Source organism: Pisolithus orientalis, assembly GCF_024613125.1.
Source record: "Pisolithus orientalis strain OTSU chromosome Unknown F5J12scaffold_36, whole genome shotgun sequence".
NCBI classification, from domain to species: Eukaryota; Fungi; Basidiomycota; class Agaricomycetes; order Boletales; family Pisolithaceae; genus Pisolithus; species Pisolithus orientalis.
Window position 1 is genome coordinate 321712 of NW_026260817.1, and position 21310 is coordinate 343021.

Sequence of the window (21310 nt, forward strand, 5' to 3'; positions counted from 1 at the left end):
TCAACCTAGCACATTTGCAGTGTGCATTGTGGCTAGACAGGTAAATAGTGGGCCCGTGCTCGCACGGTACATGCTTGCCTCGCAGCGAATCGGTTTTCCAAACCTTCATCCAGTACCCAGGAGGCTGGGTCGTGTTTTAGATATTTATGGTTGAACTCATCCAGCGAAGGGCATGTGAGATGTCCCATAGACGCCAGAGACCTTCTGCAAAAAGGTTGCTGTCCATTTGCTGCACTCGCGACGTACTATGGGTACCAAACTGGTCTTCGATGTGCCATCCATGATGGAGTAGGATCTCAACTTAGAAGGACTGATTTTAATCCTTGGGCCAATCTCCAGATCCCATAGTTGTGCAAGCTGATCGAGCTGGTGCCCTAACTTTGTCCTTTTCATATTCATTATTGATGAAGCCAATTGAAACTTGGGGGCGTGGCTCTGGAGGCTCTGGTCATTCGATTGTGCCACACTGAGAAGCTGCTTCACTGGTACTCACAGAACGTTCCATCACAGTTTGCTCTATTTGAGTGACATTCACATTCGAAAATACTTCGCATGACCTGCCCGCTGCAATCCATGGGCTTCTGGGGATCCTTGCAGGTACATAGTTCGCAGAGGATAAAAACGTGACCAGCTGTTGGCCACTGGCCATCCCTCAGCCAAGAATTCGACTCTTCAAATCCACAAGATGACTCAAAATGGTTCCAGCAAATACTACATTACTTCTGTGGAACATCAACAGTTCCTTAGTGACGCCAAAGACAACGGCATGCTTCCTCCCTACCCAATTGTCCTTCATCTTCCTAAAACTATGCCCCCCATGGCTATTCTCATTCCTTGCACCATGCATGGGGAGTTGACTGACTCTTTGTGCATTGTCTAGTTTACCTTCATAAAATGCAAGGGGGTCAACACTTACACCATCAAGGTCAATGGGAATACCATCCGGAACTTAGATAATTGTGTCAATTCCTTTGAAGATGGACATACTGAAGAGTGGATTATCACTTTCAGGGAGGCCCATAGACCATATACATAAGTTTCTGGTGTTTGAGACTGATGAGATGGTTGAAAAATATAACAATACCTAGTGTCGAGAGGAAGGGTGAAGGCAGTTTGGCACAGACTGCTCCCCAGCTCAAGCCGAAAAAACCTAATCCCTTGCAGGTATGACCCGATGTCAGCTCTCTAGCACTTCGAACGATTATTCTGACATATCTCCAGATTCTCTGTGAGCCCCTCATCGGTAATTTATCAGCCCCTCCTCAGTTTGACCCTGCCCATCTGTTTAAATTTGAGCTTGCGAAAGAGTGAAGTGAACAATGTGGATTTGGTACTGGTGAGAAATGCGACGATGGGTGTTGTGTATGAGCTATAGCCAGTTGCCTGAATGAGCATCGTGCTTTGCCAATTTTATGAACGTGACCATCTCACAATCACAATTGATATCTGTCTTTTAAAGCATGCTATGCGAATACTGGTGCAGGTTTTCATCTTGGATGTACCCAAGCATTGGACATACTGCACTTATGGACTACCCGTACTTGGCATCTTAAGCACTTGGTCAACCAGACAAAGGTGGTCCTCAACAACTCGACACAGCTCAATTTGCCGGTAGGACAGAGATCAGAGAGCAGTCTACTGGGCACAAAATCCATCTGACCTCCAACACAAAAAAAATGTTCTCGAGGTGGGCTCTCAACACTGATGATTAGAGTGGGTCACTGGTTCTTGTTACGAGCAGCCAACATATGAGTTTCCTCCAGTTGGCACATTTGATGGATGCGAGGGAATGAGGAAGTCAGGATAGTATGAATGTCACATCATATGTCAATGTATGTATTGTATGTAGTGGGTGTCTCCGGCTCTGCTTGGATAACATCGACTGGTCGAAACGCGAGAAACGGATATTCCTCAAACACAGCTTGGAAATCCGTCTCGTCTCACTGTGAGTCTTGCCATACATATATGCCTGTGCATGTATTTCTCATACCCACTTAGCCAGCTGGAAGTTTCGCAGTTTAAAGCTGCTCTGACATGGATACAATGTCCTAAGCTGCACTGAGCTCAGGGAGGGCTTGGAGCAAAGTATATTGATGATAGACAAGGATAAGCAAAGTAGACAATAGTTAGACCCTTAATAAAGTCTCAACTATCAAAGCTGCTGAATGAATTACTGAGTGATGATAAAATGTGAGCAAGAGGGGCTCTCTGATGTCTTCTTTTTATTTTGCTATCTAAGTACAGTGATTTATATACAGTACAGGGATGTTGCCCTTGGAAAACAAGGTGCAAACACTTGGTAAGTGATTGGTAACTGATGAGTAAGGAATGTAAGCAATGGGTAATCATCTTGGAAAGAATTGGTAAGCACTGGTAAGGATTAGCAAGCCAAAAAGCAAAGAATCAGTAAGCAAAGTCAAAAGATTGGTAAGTATTGGCAATAGGTGAGTCAAAGACAGTCAGAATGTCAAAGTATGAGTCAAGTGATGTCAGGAACTGGGAAAGCACACTGGAATCACATTAGGGGGAGGCTGTGCATGTCACATCTCAAAGAGCTCACTTCTAGGCCAAGGTGGGATGGCAGAGAGGCAGTGCTGATCTGATGCCAATATAGTACATCCAAAAGTGGACAGGGTGAGTCAGGTGTCAACAGGGGTCAAGCTTTGGGGGTCTGTGGGGTGACAGGAGCATAGTGGATTGCAACTTTCCCCCCAAACCATCCTCTCAGTGAAGCAAATAAAAACTTCATGAATGATGCTCTGTTGGAAGAGAGGATGAAGGGGGAGTGTCTTCTGCTGTATCTTGCAACAAGGAGGCAAGATGTGCATCATACTCATCATGGATGTGATCAGGGAGAGTGGAGAACAGTAGATTATACTGTAGCTGTCGCAGTCTTGGAAGAATGATGGATGAGACTGGTATGAAGACATTGCAGGGAGCAGGGAGGAAGGATCCATAAGCTTCTTGGACTGGAGAGACTGAAATGACCACATAAGACCTTTCCAAGCAAATGACAGACCTGAGGTGACCAAAGAACATCCTCCTAGAGGTCATACTGACAAAAAGAACATGCTGTCCAAGCTGGATGGGCTGAGAGGGCACAGATGAGGGTGGGATGTACCAGGATGCTTCAGGATGGAAGCTGGTAGGAACTCCTGGTAGGTATGGTCCCTAGCAAAGGGGACAAGCAAAATGATTGATGTAGAGGCAGCCATATCAGAAGAATTTAGTGAAATGAGTGTCTTTTGGAGGGAGTGCTGTAGAAACATGTGGAGTGTGCAAATCCTTTCCAATTTTGGAAGGTAAGATTGTGTGGCTGAGCACTACAAGCGAGTGTGGGAATGCTCTCTGTATCTGCAGAAACAGCAGAGATATGTCAAAAACTAGAATGCCATACATGAGTGCTTAAGAACTTTAGCCAGTGCTGAACTTGCTCCCTTTCTTTTTCTCTGGCACTGATGACTTGTTCTTGTGTGAGGGATGACTGCTGACATCTCTGGCTGTCCTTCTTCGCATGAGGGCTATGGTCTTCATCTCCATTCATCAGCTGTATCCATGTCCACCTCACCAAACACCTTTGGTGTGTGACAGTGAGGAAGCCACAGATGAGACTGATGGCCAGGATATCACAGCCAAGGAGATGGCAAACCTCAAGGCAGATGGTGGGGACACAGAGATCCACCACACATCAAACAGGCCAGAACATGAACAACTGGAAAGGGCCAACAATGAAAGGCTGGCCAGGATTGTTGAGGTGAAAGCACTACCAAGCATTGGAGCATCCAGCTACCCCCAAACTCAGAGAACAGAGCTCAAAGGGGAGTGGGATGGCAGGTGTGCAAGCAGTGGCACAGATGTGCCACAACACTATGTAGACAACCCCAGCAGCAACACAAAGGACACAGGTGGCAGCACAGATACACTGCAACACAATACAGGTGACCCTGGTCACCATGCACATGAGAGAAGCACACACATGAGTGCCCAAGACCCACCAATCAGTCTCCAGACACCAGCCAAACACCCACAGGAGGGAGTTGGCACTACAGCTGCTAAACAGCATGCAGTGGGGGAGATGAGCTGCAAGGAGTCAGATGGGCATGCTGAACCCAAGGTCATGGCTGAGCAATGCAAATGTGAGGCTATTGAGCCAGTGCCAGACCTAACTCTTCAAATGGAAGCGCACACTGCCAAGAATTTACTATGAATGCCTACAGAGCACAGTCAACCTAAACCCCCTATGACAAACTACATACTGGAGTCACCAACTGAGCAGGGACAAGTACTGCTTGAGGGGGAGTATGGTGGTAATGTGAGCAGCTATGCAAATGGCCAAAACACCAGTGGAAAGGATCTTTGAGATCACACAAACAAGTCAGCTGGTAGTGAGAGCCATCAGTGCACAATTACAAAGATGCTGGAAGTATCAAGGGTCAGCAACAGAACAGTTGAGAATGGGAGGGATGCACCAAAAGTGTGAGTGCAGCCAGTCAAGGCTGAAAATGACCAGGACAGCAGTAGTGGTTGCAACACTGGCTCACATGGAGTTGAGGATGCATCACCACCCATGGCTGCAACTCAGTACACCTATGAAGACACCCTCAACATGCCAGAGCTGCACAGCAGTGCACCTGGAGGTGCAGGACTGCACATCGAGCAGGGTTGCACATTGGCAATAACAAACAAGACCTGTAGGTGTCAGTACACACCAGAGGAGCACCTGAAGGAAGGAATTGGTACTACAGCTGTTGAACAGCACACAGTGGGGTCCAGTGAGATGCAAGAGGTCAAGACACTGTGAAATGAGTGCAACTGTGCACTGGCAAGACCACAAGAATTCTACATACATTGGCACATGCTTGAGAGCACACCTGAAGACAGTAGAGAGCCAGAAGTGCACAGAGGCACTGAAACTTCCCAGCCAGTCAGTGGAGATGTCAAAGGGAGCACAACAAGGCTGGAGACAGGGCCTACCAGCACTAAGACAGCCAAGGCATGAGCATGCCTGCTGGACACAGAATCAGGGCCAAGGGAGGCCAGTGTTGGAGTGAAATGACCCCTGTCCATACTTGGACTTAGGCACGTGATCATGTCGCTTACATAAGCGATTAGAGCGCACACATACACTAGTAAAATTTACCTAGTCCCTCAGTAGCTTGACAGACTACTGAGGGTGAGTACACTTCTACATAGATAGAATACCCTTACTAACTTGTATAGTTCCCTACAGGTACTATACTCAATATAAGTAGCTTGACAGACTACTGAGGTTCCCTACAGATTCCTCTCTGGGTTTCCCCTCTGCAACCCCACAAACTTCTTCAGATAAAAGGGTGGTGGGGTCCCCATGGAGAGCAGCACAAGTAAGTTCTCATCAGAGGGCTGCTGCTACTCTGACTGTGACCCATCCCAGGCCAGATATTTGAGCAGGTATTAGCAGGACTATCCATCAATGATGGAAGTTGCCCTTACCCCAGAAGGGTGACTGATGAGGCACAATGCTCATGGTGCTCAATATACATGATTTAGGAATAAGGTAAGTGGGGGAAGAGTCAACAGTGTGCACCCTGGCTCATACCAGTGACCAGCCCTCAATTGAGGGGGGTACTCTTCTGTATATCCTTGGGACTGTGCAGCACCTCCATTGCCATGTGTGACTTCAAGGCAAAGTAGTAACACTTGCCACACAGGCACAAGAGATCTTCCTTAGAACACACTACATGGTTATCCAGACATTGTGGTCTGTATTGATGTAGGGAAGGAAGTCCCCTTATCTCTATGTACTATGAATCCCTTTATACTGTAGCAGACAGGTATGAAACCTCAATGCAGATGAACAGGCCAAGTAAATCAGAAAGATAAATGAGAAACAAATTGGATCTGTCAAGTGAACGAACATCTCTTGGGAACATACTGTCAATCGTCGGTCTGAAACCCTACATTCCCCCCTCCAGGGTACAAAGTACCCTCTCCAGTCATACTTGCAGTAGCACCTTCCTTATGTGGACTTCCCTGGGGGTTTTCCCACAGTGAATCCCTGTGCATCCTCATGACTGGCCATGTGTTCTGGGCTAACCACATCATTGTCCTCCCCTAAAGCATCCTTGTCCTCCCCTAAAGCATCCTTGTCCTCCTCAAAACCCTCATCCCCAGTCATGGTGTGGTTGATGACGAAGGTACTGGGACCAGAAACTAGCTGTCCAGGTGCATAGGAGTTGCAGACATGAGGATTGGTGTTAGCATTTGACTTGTGTGATCTCTGGTTAGGCCTTGAGGATTGGGAGATGCGAGGAAGGCAAGTGTTGCAAGGGAGGGGATTACCATAAGGCTCAGCCTCTCACTTTTGACTGTCTCATTGCTCCCAGCAGTCGACATAACCCTGGTGAGCCCTCCGCTGTTGCTTCTTGACTCGCTCAGCAGTATCCCACAGGAGGGCATTGATGGTATCCATCTGAATGCTACTGAGCATCTGTCCACCTGTGACCTCTTCTTGGCTGTGTAGGTCCGCATCATTCCCCAGTACCTCCTGTCTGGTTGGGGATGGTCCCTCAGCCACCACAACTATGTTCCTGCTGTCATCAACTTCATAGTAAGCAAACCTCACCTTGGACTTCGCTTCGCAGCTGTGCACTTCTCTGAACAGATGATAATACCCATGGGGGTGTCCAGGGCGACCTCATGTTTGTGTCGAAGTGAGTGGTTGTACTCAAAGTATGTCTTAACCTGTTCCCTGTGAATTACCACATGCTCATCTCCCTGTCCTTCCTCATCAGGGTTGCAGACCAGGAAAAGGTCGGTACTTTGTCACTTGATGTTTTTCAGTTTTGCATATGGTGGACATGAAGTTTGGTCTGGTATGAGCAGGTAGGGGACAGGTCCTGAATGATAAGTTTTGTAAGTCATTAACGACTTCTGTGATTGTGTGCTTAATAGGTTCTAGGTCCCTCTTGATGATGTTACTCTGTTCACCTCACCCTTTGCACCAAGAAGATGGTTGAATTTGGTAAGGATGTTTTTTGTTAGGGGTGTTAGAAGCAGGATACTTATCAGTGATGTGCTTGGTGCCCAGATCTCAGTTCTGTCAGCAGGTGCTGGCATGAGGGGCAGCCATACTGTAAATTGTTTGGGAGGTTGTTGAGGAAACAGTGCATGTGGAGTGATGGCGGGGAATGTGTGAATGGTGTGTGGAGCGAAGTGTTGTGGTGAGGTGGACAGGGCGATGGGGTTGTCCTTGGGGCCTGACCATTCCATCTCATGCATGGGCAATTTTTATGGCTTCCACACAGATGTGGTGCCAAGTATCCAATGAATACCTGGGGATCATCATCCAACATGTCCCTGTCACCCACATCCCTCAAATTAGTATCTATTCCATCAACTCTGATTACCTCGAAATAATCACTTAGTGCCTTCAAATGAGCAATGTCCTTGTATGGGAGCCAGGTCCTGATCTCCTGCTGTCCACTGTACTTCAAATGTCAGTGTCAGCATGACTTCCATGGTGCCAGATTATACAATCTATGGCCCATTCATGGTTGGTCCCTCTGAACTCAGGTATCTGGTCATCCTGTTGACCTGGGAACTTTCAGTCGTCATTCGGGATGTGGATCCTTAGTAGGGAAGAGTGGAACACATCATGCACCCCCCTCTGCTTCAGGTTATCTGGGAGCTTGATCCAGAAAGAATAGTTCCTGAAATCTTCCAGTATTCAGTAAGGTCCCATGAATTTTGGTATGAGCTTCCAAGATGTTCCCTTGGGGAGACTAATGTTCTTTGTAGACATGTATACAAGATCCCCTTTGACAAATGGGCAATCTCGGTGCTTTTTATTAGCACTGATGGTCTGCTTCACATGTGATTTCATTATTGTGTTGTGAGCATCCATCATTGTCAGTTTCATCTTATTGGCAAAGGCTCTGACACTTGGGTACTTGTCCTTTGTAGGCATGTCCCATATCATTTTTTGAGGCATCTGTCCAGTATTCAGGAAGAACAGTGCATAGCCTGTCAACTTGGACATCGCACTGTTGATGGTGAATTTGATGGCAGGTAACCATGACACCCAATCCTTCTGGTTATCACTGATGCAACATTGCAACATTTGCCTAATGGTCCAATTTGCATGTTCAGTGGCTCTGTCCATTTCTGGATGATATGCACTGGACATTTTCTGTTTGATTCCAATCAAGCTATTAGGGTGCATCCAGAACAGGCTTGTGAATAGGATGTTGTGGTCACTGACTATCACCCTAGGTAGGCCATGGCATTTGTATACCTCAGCAAACATCAATTCCATGACCTTGCATGCAGTGTAGGTTGTTTTACTTGGTACCAGATGCACCATGGATGTTAACAAGTGGATGATCACAGTGATCGAATTGTAATTTCCATTGTGGTCTTTGGACTCAGGTAGGGGGCCTACGAAATCGACCCCAATCACTTCCCATGGTTGTGAAGGGATGGGCAATGGGTTGAGCAGTCCAAACAGCTTGTGTGTTGGAGGTTTGCTGTGTTGGCAGGTTCAGCAGGACACACAGAACTCAGTGATGTCCTTCACCATAGTGTCCCACCAAAGGAACTCCCATATGTACAAGACTGTTTTCTTCATGCCAAAGTGGGTGAGGATAGAATGCACCTGATTGATCACAGCTTCATGAAGTCATTTACCTTTTACCTCGATGTTAGGTACACAGAACACCATGCGATCTTGTAGCTTCAGTTTAATGAATCCATCCAGTGTGACTTCAAAGTTTTTGAATGCCTTTGGATCACTCAGGATTTGCTTAAAGAAAGGGTCCTGGTCGTATTTGTCCTTTTCTGCCTCCAGTAGGCCCTCATGTCCTGGATATACTACTAATGGTACACATGTCATTGTGCTCTTATCCATGCTGTCTGGGGCAGCAGCAGGTTGATCTGTGTTTGTCACATGTGCATTCTGCATATGGTCCTGCAATGCAGATGTGGTGGGGTCATTCTCAGGTGAGGCAGGTATGTCTGTACCCTTCCCCCCCTTCTTTCGCTCACCTGGGCCCAGGAGAGTGAAATGATTCTTCATGTGACTTGCAAATTCCATGCCAGTCTCCAGGCGATCTGTCTCTGCTGGAGGAGGAGGATCCCATCGACTATGAGACTTCACCATCAGTTTACCTGTCTGCATAGCATTGACAGACTGGTCCTGTGGTTTTCTCAGTGGCCTAATTTGGATTATCAGTCAGGGCACACTTGATGATGATGACAATCCTTCAGGTGCATTCACCAATCCACTCCCAGATGGTTGATCTGTTGACATTCCTCATTCATTCGGGGACATGGCAAGTGCTTCGATTCCAATGTATACAGGCATGGTAATGATCTGCTCAGTGTGGTCTCGAGACATGGAGTCGATTTCCACATCATGATGTAGGTACTCACTCAGGGTGCAGATCATTCCTGGAGTATAAAACTCATACATTCTTGACAGTGCATCTGGGAGAACATTGTCCTTGCCCAGGACATGCTTTATCTCAAAATTGAACTCTGCCAGTTTTTCCAGCCAGTGTGCTTGCCATCTGGAGAGTTCCTTCTGGTCCAGCAGGTATGTCAGGTTTTTATGGTTGGTCACCCAGGTGAAGTGGATGCCCTGCAGAATATCCTTATGCCTCAGCATCGTTTTGACACCTGCAAGCAACTCCTGTTCATGGACAGGGTAATTGCACTGTGCAGATGACATCTTTGCTGAATAGAATGCAGCCACTTTGGAGGACTTCCAATCCAGTCCCTGAGCAATAACACCACCAATACCATTCCCACATGCATCAGTCATCACCCATATGGGATTGCAGTTGGGCCCATAGCTTAGCAGTACTTGACAGTGAGGTGCACACACTGTGACATATTGCTTCACCATATCAAACACTCATTGTTCAGTATATGTCCATCTAAATGGACAGGTTTCCACACTAGCTTCTGCTAGCACTCCCAGGGGTACATGCACTTTGTAAATGTCTTCAGCGAGGTAACCCACTGACCCTATAAAACCCTTGCACAGGGTGTGATTGGAAGGAACCTTCTAATTGTGGATCTGGTCAACTTTCTCTGGGTCCATTTTAATGCTGTCATTGGTGACAATGCATCCAAGGATCTTTGTCACAAAGGAACCACAATTTCTTCTTGCTCAGGTACAACTTCTCTCAAGTGAGAACCTGAAGCACCAATTTAACATGGCATACATGATCCTCCAAGGTATCAGAATAAATGATAATGTCATTGAGATAGATGTCCATGAAAGACCAAATGTATTCCCCAAAGATATGGTTCATGAGTGCCTAGTAGGTTGCTGGGGCATTACAGTCTCCTTGCTGCACAATGATGCTGACCATATTTCCATCAGGGGTTGTCACCACAGTACACTCAATATGTTCCTGGACTACTTGTATCTGTTCATACACATCAGCCCTGTCTATTATCAATCAGTAAGGTTTCCAAGCCATGCATTGTAGGATGCTGTCCATGTCAGGCATTGGGGACAACAATTTCCTGGTGTTCTTATTGCATTCCCTCAAGTCAACTATGACTTGCAGTTGTGGAGGATCCCCTGCTTTGGGGATGAGCAGCATAGGGCATGTATTGTGGGCAGCTGTAAGTTCCCATTGACCCATTTTCAGGTAAGCATTCTTTTTCTCAGTCCAGAGTGGTCGTAATGCTTCAGGGCATTTAGATGGTCTCCACAGATATATTTTCTTCTCGTCAATCAGAGGAATCTCATGGTTGATTGCATGGAATTGGGGCAAGGCTGTTGAACCAACCATTGAACAGAGTGGCTTTGATAGTTCCTGAAGATATTGGTGTGCTTTCTCAATGCTGTAATTGTACACCTTGGTTGCTCAGGATTCCAGGACCAAGACCTGAGGCCTTGGCCTTTTCATTTCCATTGGTGTTTTACTTCTGATTACCATGCATGGTGAGTGCAATCCTACCAGTACCTGATGTTGGTAAAGGAATGGCATTCCTAAGATCAGGTCATAGTTCTGAATGTTCATCACATCAAAATGACGCTTGCAGTCTATTCCCTGGTACTGGAAGCATACCTTTGCCCCGAAGTTCACTTTTGATTGCAAGCCTTGGACAGCCAGCTGAATAGTGAGGGGCTTTTCCAATGGGATTCTCTTTATGTTCAATTGTTCAGCACACATTACTGACATGAAATCTGCCAGGGAACCAGTGTTGATCAGGGCTCACACAGGTTGGCCATTGATATGCACCACCACAACTAGCAGCTTTGGAACCTTACATGTGAAATCTTTTGTGATTGCAGCATTGTGCTGCAATGTCAGGTGGCCATCTGCCTTGACAATGGTGCCATGTGGGTGGAGCATGTTACATGGTATGTTCTTGAGCTCACATCCTTCATCATTTGATGCATCGTCATCTTCTTGGAATAGGTGAGATAATCCCAGGTCATCATCCTCAGTGGGATCAGACCCAGCAAGACTTACACATGCATGGAGCAATCTCTTCATGTGCCAATGCACAACATCAAACTCTTCTGATTTTAGTTTGCACATGGGGAGCTCGAAGCACAAGGCTGTGTCATAGTCATAGACCTCATAAGTCAAGTCATCTGTAAGGATGCACACAAAGCATCCCTGATTCTCTCCTTCAAGTACCTGCAGGCTGTACATCTCCAGCTTGGTCTCTATGGCCTCTTCAATTGGGCATCCCATAGGTGCATATCACTGTGTTCAAGCTCTATCCCATTGACATAAGTCAGACTTTGTCATTCTGGCCTGCTCATCCTTCCTGAACCAGTACCAACATCAGTAAATCACTTTTGCTGGCCAGAGCTGTCCAGAGCTGTCCAGCACTGGACAGATTCCCTAGGACTGCCAGCACACAAAGTGGTTTACTGATGAAGAGTCTAGTCTGAAGGCAGGGTTCATCAGCAAGCTGGTTTCAACAGTGATGGCATCTGCAGGACCTAAGACATCCTTTTGCTGTCAGCGATCATATGCAGACCATCTCCTATGTCATAGACTAGGAACCAGGTGTCCATGAATGTACTCAGTGAGTTTGAGTCATCACCTGGATAGCATATGCCTGATAACTGTTCAACAGCCCATTCTTCCAGGGGTTGCCTGAGTGTGGGACCTGTGGAGCAGTGACCCAGGAATTGGCTGTGAGAATAGACATGAACTTGTGTTCCTTCTGGTAAGTTGTCATTCTCCATTGTGATGCTGTTTCCAATGTTCTCACTATTGTTGTCACTCCAGACACTTTCCAGGTCCAGGATATCATCATCATCATGGGTGGTAGGTCCTTGCACATGGATTAGATTCAACAATACCTCAGTGTTGTCATTCAAGGATTTGGCTAATTGCCATTGACATTCAACATCACTGAAGCCCACATCTATCCCAAAGCTTGTGACTCTGGGGGGCTTGTTTGATGAGGACATGGTATGTCTTGTTGGACAGTTTCAGGAGAAGTGTCCCACCTGATGACAGATATAGCACAGTCCCTTGGCCTTGTGCCCCTCCTGCTCATCCTTGCTGAGCTTAGGTGTGTCACATTTCCACTTTTCAGGAGGCCCATCATGTTTTCCCCTGGGCTTATGAGCATCCATCGGTGCCACCTCCCTTTGCTGCTCATAATCCCTGTGCCTTCTCCTCTGGTGATGTCTCTGTTCATGCTTGGAGGATTCAGGTTCCTCTGGGGAAGCAGCTGCACTGGCCATGGCTCACTTTTTGCTTTGTTGTCTTTGGGACTTCGGGATATAATCTCCAGTTACAGACTGGGCGATCTTGAGTACCTCCACACTTGCTATCACTCTTTTCAACAAAGATATCTCCATGTTTAGCTTCTCCTGCCACAAGTCTTGTTGGAGCTCCTTGCAGAGGCCAGACCATAGTTTATGGACTTTAGCATGTTCATCTGTCTCCCGAATCATGTTCCAGAGCTTGTTCAGCTCATACATGTAATTTTTTACAGTTTTGGAGTTCTGGTAGCAAGCCTGCAGCTTTTCTTGCTGACATAGCTGGACATTGATAGGGAAGCAATAAGTGAAAAGCTCCATAAAGAAATCTGACAACCTCCATTTGTAGGGGTCCCCAGATACTTCACACATGTAGAACTTGTACACCTTGCCTGTCAGGTAGTGAGACAACATGAAGGCATGTTTCTTTGGGGCCACTCAACCATCCTCAACATACACAGTCCCTTTGGTGAAAAAACAATGGTATGAGTGTGCATCATCTGACCCATCATATTTACTAGGTGGAATTGGTTTCAGTGTTGTCCTTCATCATGACTTGGACCGCTTCTTTGCATTAGAGCCTGTTCAGCAACCAAACACCTGACATCGACTAACATGTGTGTTGGTTAGAGTGAAGTGGAGAGGTATTGGAGATTTAAAATAGTTATGCTTACTAATTGATATGAGCCTTCAGCTTGTGGCTGCTTCACAGCCTCCCACTACCACCAGTGTCACACACCAAAGGTGTTTGGTGGGGTGGACATGGACACAGCTGATGAATGGAGATGAAGACCATAGCCCTCATGCAAAGAAGGACAGCCAGAAATGTCAGCAGTCATCCCTCACACAAGAATGGGTTGTCAGTGCCAAAGAAAAAGAAAGGGAGCAAGTTAAGCACTGGTTAAAATTCTTAAGTGCCCAAGTATGGCATTCTGGTTTTTGACATATCTCCACCATTTCTGCAGATACCGAGACCATTCCACACTTGCTTGTAGTGCTCAGCCACACAATCCTACCTTCCAAAATTGGAAAGGATTTGCACACTCCACACATTTCTACAGCACTCCCTCCAAAAGATGCTCATTTTGCTAAATTCTTGTGATATGGCCACCTCCACACCAATCATTTCACTTGTCCCCTTTGCTAGGGACCATGGATACATATATCTACCAGGAATTCCTACCGGCTTCTGTCCTGAAGCATCCTGGTACATCCAACCCTCATCTGCACCCTCTCAGCCCATCCAGCTTGGACAGCATGTTCTTTTTGTCAGTATGACCTCTAGGAGGATGTTCTTTGGTCACCTCAGGTCTGTCATTCACTTGGAAAGGTCTTATGTGGTTGTTTCAGTCTCTCCAGTCCAAGAAGCATATGGATCCTTCCTCCCTGCTCCCTGCAATGTCTTCATACCAGTCTCATCCATCATTCTTCCAAGATTGTGACAGTTACAGTATAATCTACTGTTCTCCACTCTCCCTGATCACATCCATGATGAGTATGATGCACATCTTTCCTCATTGCAAGATACAGCAGAAGACACTCCCCCTTCATCCTCTCTTCCAACAGAGCATCATTCATGAAGTTTTTATTTGCTTCACTGAGAGGATGGTTTGGGGGGGAAAGTTGCAATCCACTATGCTCCTGTCACCCAACAGACCCCCAAAGCTTGACACCTGTTGACACCTGACTCACCCTGTCCACTTTTGGATGTACTGTATCAGCATCAGATCAGCACTGCCTCTCTGCCATCCCACCTTGGCCTAGAAGTGATCTCTTTGAGATGTGACATGTACAGCCTCCCCCTAATGTGATTCCAGTGTGCTTTCCCAGTTCCTGACATCACTTGACTCATACTTTGACATTCTGACTGTCTTTGACTCACCTATTGCCAACACTTACCAATCTTTTGACTTTTCTTACTGATTCTTTGCTTTTTGGCTTGCATAATCCTTACCAAGTGCTTACCAATGCTTTCCAAGATGATTACCCATCACTTACATTCCTTACTCATCAGTTACCAATCACTTACCAAGTGTTTGCACCTTGTTTTCCAAGGGCAACATCCCTGTACTGTATATAAATCACTGTACTTAGATAGCAAAAAAAAGGAGACATCAGAGAGCCCCTCTTGCTCACATTTTATCATCACTCAGTAATTCATTCAGCAGCTTTGATAGTTGAGACTTTATTAAGGGTCTAACTATTGTCTACTTTGCTTATCCTTGTCTATCATCAATATACTTTGCTCCAAGCCCTCCCTGAGCTCAGTGCAGCTTAGGACATTGAATTAAGTTGGCATCCATCCTTCTGTAGGCTGACAGCAGTCTACCCTATCCGCTTTCTATTGCATTCTTGCTCCCTCTTTGTCAGGAGCACCCACAATCCTCAGCACTCATGCTTGAGTGTTGTAGCTTGCAAAAACCCACCCAAATCAAAGGTTCTACCATCTAGGTACTGCATAGGCACACCACCACTCACTCTTTGTCTTTTGTGTTGGTTTTGGTTGGTTTTCACCACTGAACCACACTTTGACTCACACCAGCAGGGGTGGGAAGAGTTTTAAAGGGAAGAGCTGCATCCAGCCCACATTTCAAGCCAAGTGGTACAATTTGATATCACATATTACATATGTACACAGTTACAGATCATATGTTCAGATGTCTAAATACTTCAGGCCAGACTACATTGCTTGTATTGGTATCATCCTGACCTTCTCTGAATAGAACCTTTATCCTCCTGGGATGAGTACAATGTGAAAGAGCCACATAAAGCTGCCCATGAGAGAAAACTGCAGAGTGCAAGTCAACCCCCACATTCTTTGCTGACTGCCCTTATGACTTGTTGATGGTCATTGCATAGGCCAGGTGCACAGGGAACTGCATTTGATGAAATGGCACAGGGGAATCCTCAATGCCCAGTGTCAAGAGAAACCCTGGGGATCAACACCATATCTCCTTCTCCATCCTCCTTCAACACTCTACACTCCAAGATCCATGTGTGTGGATCTCACCAGCCTCAACCTAGTTCCATTGTAGAGTCCATGGATGGGATCCAAGTTGCACAACAGCATCAGAGGTGCTCCATTCTTCAGCTCCAGTTTGTGCAGGGGAAATCCAGAGGGGGACAGGGAGTGCAACACCTCTGGTTGGATGTACTCATGCTCCTGGTCAGTCACAGAGTCTGCACTGGTATAGGTGTACTTCTCCTGTGGTTGCACAGTTTCCAAGATGGTAGCATTTATCTCATGCACCTGGGCATTCCTAGAGGTCAGGATGGTATGATCCAGGAAATAGCCATCAGGAAGTTGCTGGTGTGGTTACAGTGCAAGCAGATCTGAGTATATGGTTTGCATCAGAAAGGGCATGTCATCACCACAATGCATGTGCTGAGGAAGCTCCAGTTCTCCATCAGTGGTCCCTATCTCCAGAAGATGTTGTGCCCACTCATCACATTCAGGATTCAGGATCCTGGCCAAGATGCATATTTTGGTTGAGATAGTGCACCCTCATCTGTGCCCAGAGGTTTGAATGAGTGAGTGTGGCAGGTACAAACTGCTCTCTGGAGCCATGCTGGATGACAGGGAGAGTTCTGCCTGAAATCCCCACCCAACAATGTAGTGATGAATAAAAGTGTCAAAATCTCCCAACAAAGCAAAAACAGCAGCTAAAATCAGGGGAATTGATGAGTGGGGTGGATGAGTGATGGGCAAGGGGAGAGACTATGCACCAATTGCACAAAAATGCAGAAAAAATAGTCTGAAAAATGTGAAAAAATCCATTAGTATGGCCAAAATACCCATACCAACTCCAGATAGATGTGAAACACTCACCAAAGCTTCCTATACAAATGATGCCCAAGAAATGGCACCCAAAAAGCGAAAAATGCAGTCAAACTGTAGAAATGTCTATAGACTCACCAGTGACAGAGACCTAGGAACTTTGGGCAAAAGTTGTGTGCAAAGTTGTGCAACAATGCCAAAAATGACCTGAAATGAAAAATGCATTTAGTATAACCAAAAGCCAAATTTTGCCAATATGGGAGGTACCCACCAAGCACTTCTGGATGGAGAAAGGCCAAGTAATGCCTGCAAAAAAAACCAAAATTGCAGCCAAAAAGTGAAAAAAAGGACAGAAAAAGACCCAAAAAGCCAATGAAATGAAATGATCTCAGTGCACTCCTGAGCATGGTAGCAGGTTGATAGGCTTACCTAGAAGTGGAGGGAAACACTGAAAATGGTCAAAAATGCTAAGGATATGGGCCTTATCAGTCAGAGATCTCCTTATCTGGATCATATGTAGCCGAGATCAGTGCAATCAGTGCAAATCATCTCACAGTTCTAGCAAATCTTCTGGTATGTCAAGAGCCTCAATGGAGAGCTACAGGGAGGGAGAAGGGGGGGAAGCTTGCAGACACAGCACAGCTAACTACAGGAGGGACTAGACAGGGACAGCACAGGGACAGTGGACAGCAGTCTGTCATGGCCACATGGCTTTTGTCATACAAAAAAGGAAAAACACATGGCATTAGTGACCATAGCAAGAATTGCGAACTACACAAAGTATGCATTGACTATCAGCAATCAGGCATTGGGCACAGTCCTCCCTCACTGTTAAACTTACTGATCTAGCACCTCTGACTGATATGGACCCTCAGCAACCTGAAGTTTGGCAGTGGCTCTACCAGTTTATAACATTGATTCTCAGTCTTATTGCATGTGCAGCAGCAACTGTTGTCCAGCCCCAACAACCCCAAAGAAAGACCCCTGAACCATACCATACATCAGCACTTTCGGGTGAGGCCTGGGTAATTGAACTCCTTGTGGGGCATCCAGAGTGGATCCATTGTGAGCTAGGAATGCATGCATCTGTCTTCACAGAACTCATTGTAGAGTTGTGCACTCATGGTCATTGAAACTCCAAGTTTATCTCCCTTGAGGAACAAGCCACTATCTTTTTGTACATGTCCTGTCACTGGATTAACTATTCAGCATGTTGGTGAATGGTTTCAACATTCAAATGCAACAATTTCACAGTATGTTTTCCATTGTCTTTCAATTCTTTTTTAATCTGATTTTTCACAGATATTTCCACAAGATGCTGATAATATTTTCTACCCCACCATTTTACACCAGATACATCCATCTCCCAGATGAAAATAAGATCCACACCTGCATTCAAGACAACATGAGGTTTTGGCCATTTTTCAAGGATGTGATAGGTGCTTTAGATGGGAGCTACATACATGCAGTCCCCAGTGCTACTGATCATGGTACTTTCCAAAACTTGCAAAGGCTTTATCTCACAAGACTGTCTTTTCACATGTGATTTTGACCTTTTCTTTACCTATGCACTCACAGGATGGGAGGGGTCCACTACAGATGCACATGTTTACCAGGATGTGTGTACCAAAGGCCTCTACATCCCTCCTGGCAACTATTTCCTTGCTGATGCCAGCTTCCCACTGTGACCAGAGCTTCTCATTCCCTATTGGAATGTCTGATACCATCTGGCTGAATGGCAACATGCACAGCAAAGGTATGTAATTCATTTAAAATCACAGTAACACTGCCTGATCAAATTTATAGGCCCACCAATAAAGAGGAATTGTTTAATTTATGACATGCCTCCACATGGAATGCCATCAAATGAATTTTCAGTGTGCTCAAACAACAATTTCATATCTTGCTTCTAGTGCCTGAATATGACCTAGAAACACAAGCACACATTCCCAGCATGCTATGTGCTGTTCACAACTTCATCTCCATTTGCAATCCCACTGAAGGTCCAATCCCAGGATCTGAGATGTTTGGCAGTGGTGGGAGTGTGATCAATGATGATCCAGAAGCAGACTGGGAGAATCAAGATGTGCTGGACATCAAGGCTGAAGTGATGCAAGATAGCATTGCACAAGCAATGTGGATTGATTATCAACATATCATCAGGGAGAGGGACTACAATCATATTGCACAGGGTTCAGAGGATGAAGGGGCTGAGGTTGAGAGGGATGATTTGGATGATGATAATGATGATGAGTTGGAATCTTGATTGTAGTAGTCATTTCTTGCAATTTACTGTGTTTGCCAAAACAAATGAGATTGATACATTGATGTAGTGAAACATGACAGAAGGTACATGTAAATTGTAGTCACAAACTATCATCAATGGTGTTATGCATCATAGGAGCAGTCAAACTACATCCATGCTTCTGAAGTAAATCTAAGATATATGCATGGCAGTGGTCAGGGTTAACTGGTGTCAAAACATCTGAAATATAGTCATCCTTCCCGATGAGTTTGAAAAGCAAAATACATTGGTCAATACTCAGATCATTGTGCTCCTCCTCCACAATATGAATGGCACTCTGCTTCTTTGAGCTCAGTTGCTCCTCAGCTGGCTGCATTGTACATTTGATGGAGCCTGCCAGCTGGGTAACAGCACCAAGCAAGGTCACCAGAAGCAGGTTGGGTGGCTCTTCTGGTGGTGCTTTTACCCAAGTGTTGCATGAGGAGGACCCTGCAGCAGCAATCACCATTGCATCAGTCATGGACATTGCAGGAAGTGGTTCACCTATGTTGGCCCCCCCCCTCTTCTTCACAGAAGGCCTTGTGTCAACAGAGGAGATGGTGTTTGCATATGGGAGCTCCAGAAAATTTGATCTGACAGCAGGGTCAGTGTTGCTCATTTCAGTGAAGGGATGCTTTCCCTGGCTTGATGCATTGGAGTGGGGAGGCCTCAGATTGCCAGTGCTAGTACTGCCACTTGTCAGGTGGCCAGGGGAGGAGAGCATTTGAAAGGAAAATGTCTCCAAATTTATGGAGCTCAGTGATGAGGGAGGGAGGGGGGGTTCCATAGAAATGTCACATCAAGGGCCTTCATCCTCTCCAGAAGTGATGGCAGTAGAGGTGGAATTGGTGGCAGCAGACATGGAAGGTGCATTGAATTCACCAGTGGTCAAGGTAGTAGACATGGTGGGGGTGGCAGATGCAGGAGAGGTGGCAAATGGAGCTGAGGTAGACATACTGGGAGCACTGGCATCAAACGCATGGTGACTGCTCACAACACTACCAATGTCTTCCATGTCCCACCCATGTCACATCAGTAAATCACTTTTGCTGGCCAGAGCTGTCCAGAGCTGTCCAGCACTGGACAGATTCCCTAGGACTACCAGCTCACAAAGTGGTCTACTGATGCAGAGAGACTCCCATTCAACACCTGCACATTCTTTGCATACATACTACCTCCATGTCTTGCTTATCATGTCATCGCACTCTTGGTCATTCTCCCCAGAACCCATATGCTGCATATAGCATTGTAGCCACTCATTGCTCTCTTGGCTTTTTGGGCTGCCATGTACGTAGATATTACAGGTGGGAATCCCCAGCAGACATTTTTGAATGTTGATTTTGCAGTATGAGCGATCTTCTCCCCCTTCACATCATGTTTACTATGTTTACTCTGACCGACATCATCTTTGGGTCCGATGTTGGATCTATTAATATAGCTCGTCATGTTCACCTTCGTCATCCGTATGCTGGAATGGACGTTCCAAAAGGACCCACTCAAACGGCACCTCTGACTTTCTGGTTCCTCCCCATCCATTCTCATGGATGCACTTGACCTCTCCACCAACATGCGCGGTGTCGGTTGGATCTGGTCCAAGAGCTTCCGTTTCCCTCCTGACAAACGCCCCACTTCACGCCCATGGTTCATAATATACGTCTTCCTCTCCACTTTGTTCCACAGTTTCATTTGTGGTGTAATTCAGCTTGCCGTACGAGCTTTTTCGCCTGACACTTTCACCGTCCTAAGTGGAGGCACTATCTTTGACCCCACACTTCCCCCTCTGATCCGATACATCCGATCCAGTGTCCTTTCTATCTTCGTTGGATTCTCCATCTATGCACTCATGCAAACGATCTATAACCTCGGCACATTCTTCAGTGCATCGCTGTGTTGCAGCAAGACCCTGCACAGTGGCCTCCTGTATTCTATGAACCATGGAATGTGGACTCGTTGCGCGATTTTTGGGGCTATAGATGGCATCAATTATTGAGGCAAACATTTATTGTGATGGGCGGGTGGTCTTTGGGGTCGTTATTCAGGATATGTGAGATTTGTAGCTGGAACCTTCATTGGATCGGGGATTTATAATAACATTGTGGTAATTATGATCAATCAGAACTGTCGAGTGGTGGTGCATGACCCTCTCATTCAGGAATGATGGGTGTCGGCATCATTCTCGAGCTCATGTTCACACGGATGACGGGAAGGCGAGTGAGTGGGTGGATGGGGAGAGCATGGACTGACTGGCTTGGTTGTTGGTATGGGGGAACATGTCATGGTCGATGGACTTGTGCACGAGCAGGGGATGTTTGCATCGGCAGGGCGCAGTTTGGTACTGTGGCTCCTGCGAGGGGCATCGTGGAGCACTACACAACAGCCTTCGATAGATGGCTGAGGGCATGCAGATCGTAGTATGCCTCTATCAGATGTCACACGATATTTTCTTGCTTTCCTGGACAAGCATGACCTGTCTACAAACCTAGGATCAGGTGTACCTGTGACGAAGGCTTCCCCTTTC

The 21310-nt window shown here is 46.2% G+C and overlaps 3 protein-coding genes across 3 annotated transcripts; 2 read left to right on the forward strand and 1 right to left on the reverse strand.

Annotated features, from left to right (window-relative positions):
- Positions 1–3514: 3514 nt before the first annotated feature.
- On the forward strand, positions 3515–4207 carry F5J12DRAFT_896134 (uncharacterized protein; the record flags this gene model as incomplete). The annotated part of the gene is made up of 1 exon (XM_051747918.1): positions 3515–4207. The coding sequence occupies one exon, from the start codon at positions 3515–3517 to the stop codon at positions 4205–4207; it is 693 nt and encodes a 230-aa protein (XP_051596717.1).
- Positions 4208–5998: 1791 nt separating this feature from the next.
- F5J12DRAFT_785389 (uncharacterized protein) lies at positions 5999–6680 on the reverse strand (the record flags this gene model as incomplete). Its single annotated transcript, XM_051743235.1, has 3 exons — positions 5999–6196; positions 6374–6561; positions 6605–6680. The coding sequence occupies 3 exons, from the start codon at positions 6678–6680 to the stop codon at positions 5999–6001; spliced, it is 462 nt and encodes a 153-aa protein (XP_051596718.1).
- A 13619-nt stretch (positions 6681–20299) lies between these two features.
- On the forward strand, positions 20300–20782 carry F5J12DRAFT_914934 (uncharacterized protein; the record flags this gene model as incomplete). Its single annotated transcript, XM_051749136.1, has 1 exon — positions 20300–20782. Exon 1 carries the CDS (start codon positions 20333–20335, stop codon positions 20780–20782), a length of 450 nt encoding a protein of 149 aa, XP_051596719.1. The 5' UTR covers positions 20300–20332.
- Positions 20783–21310: the final 528 nt, after the last annotated feature.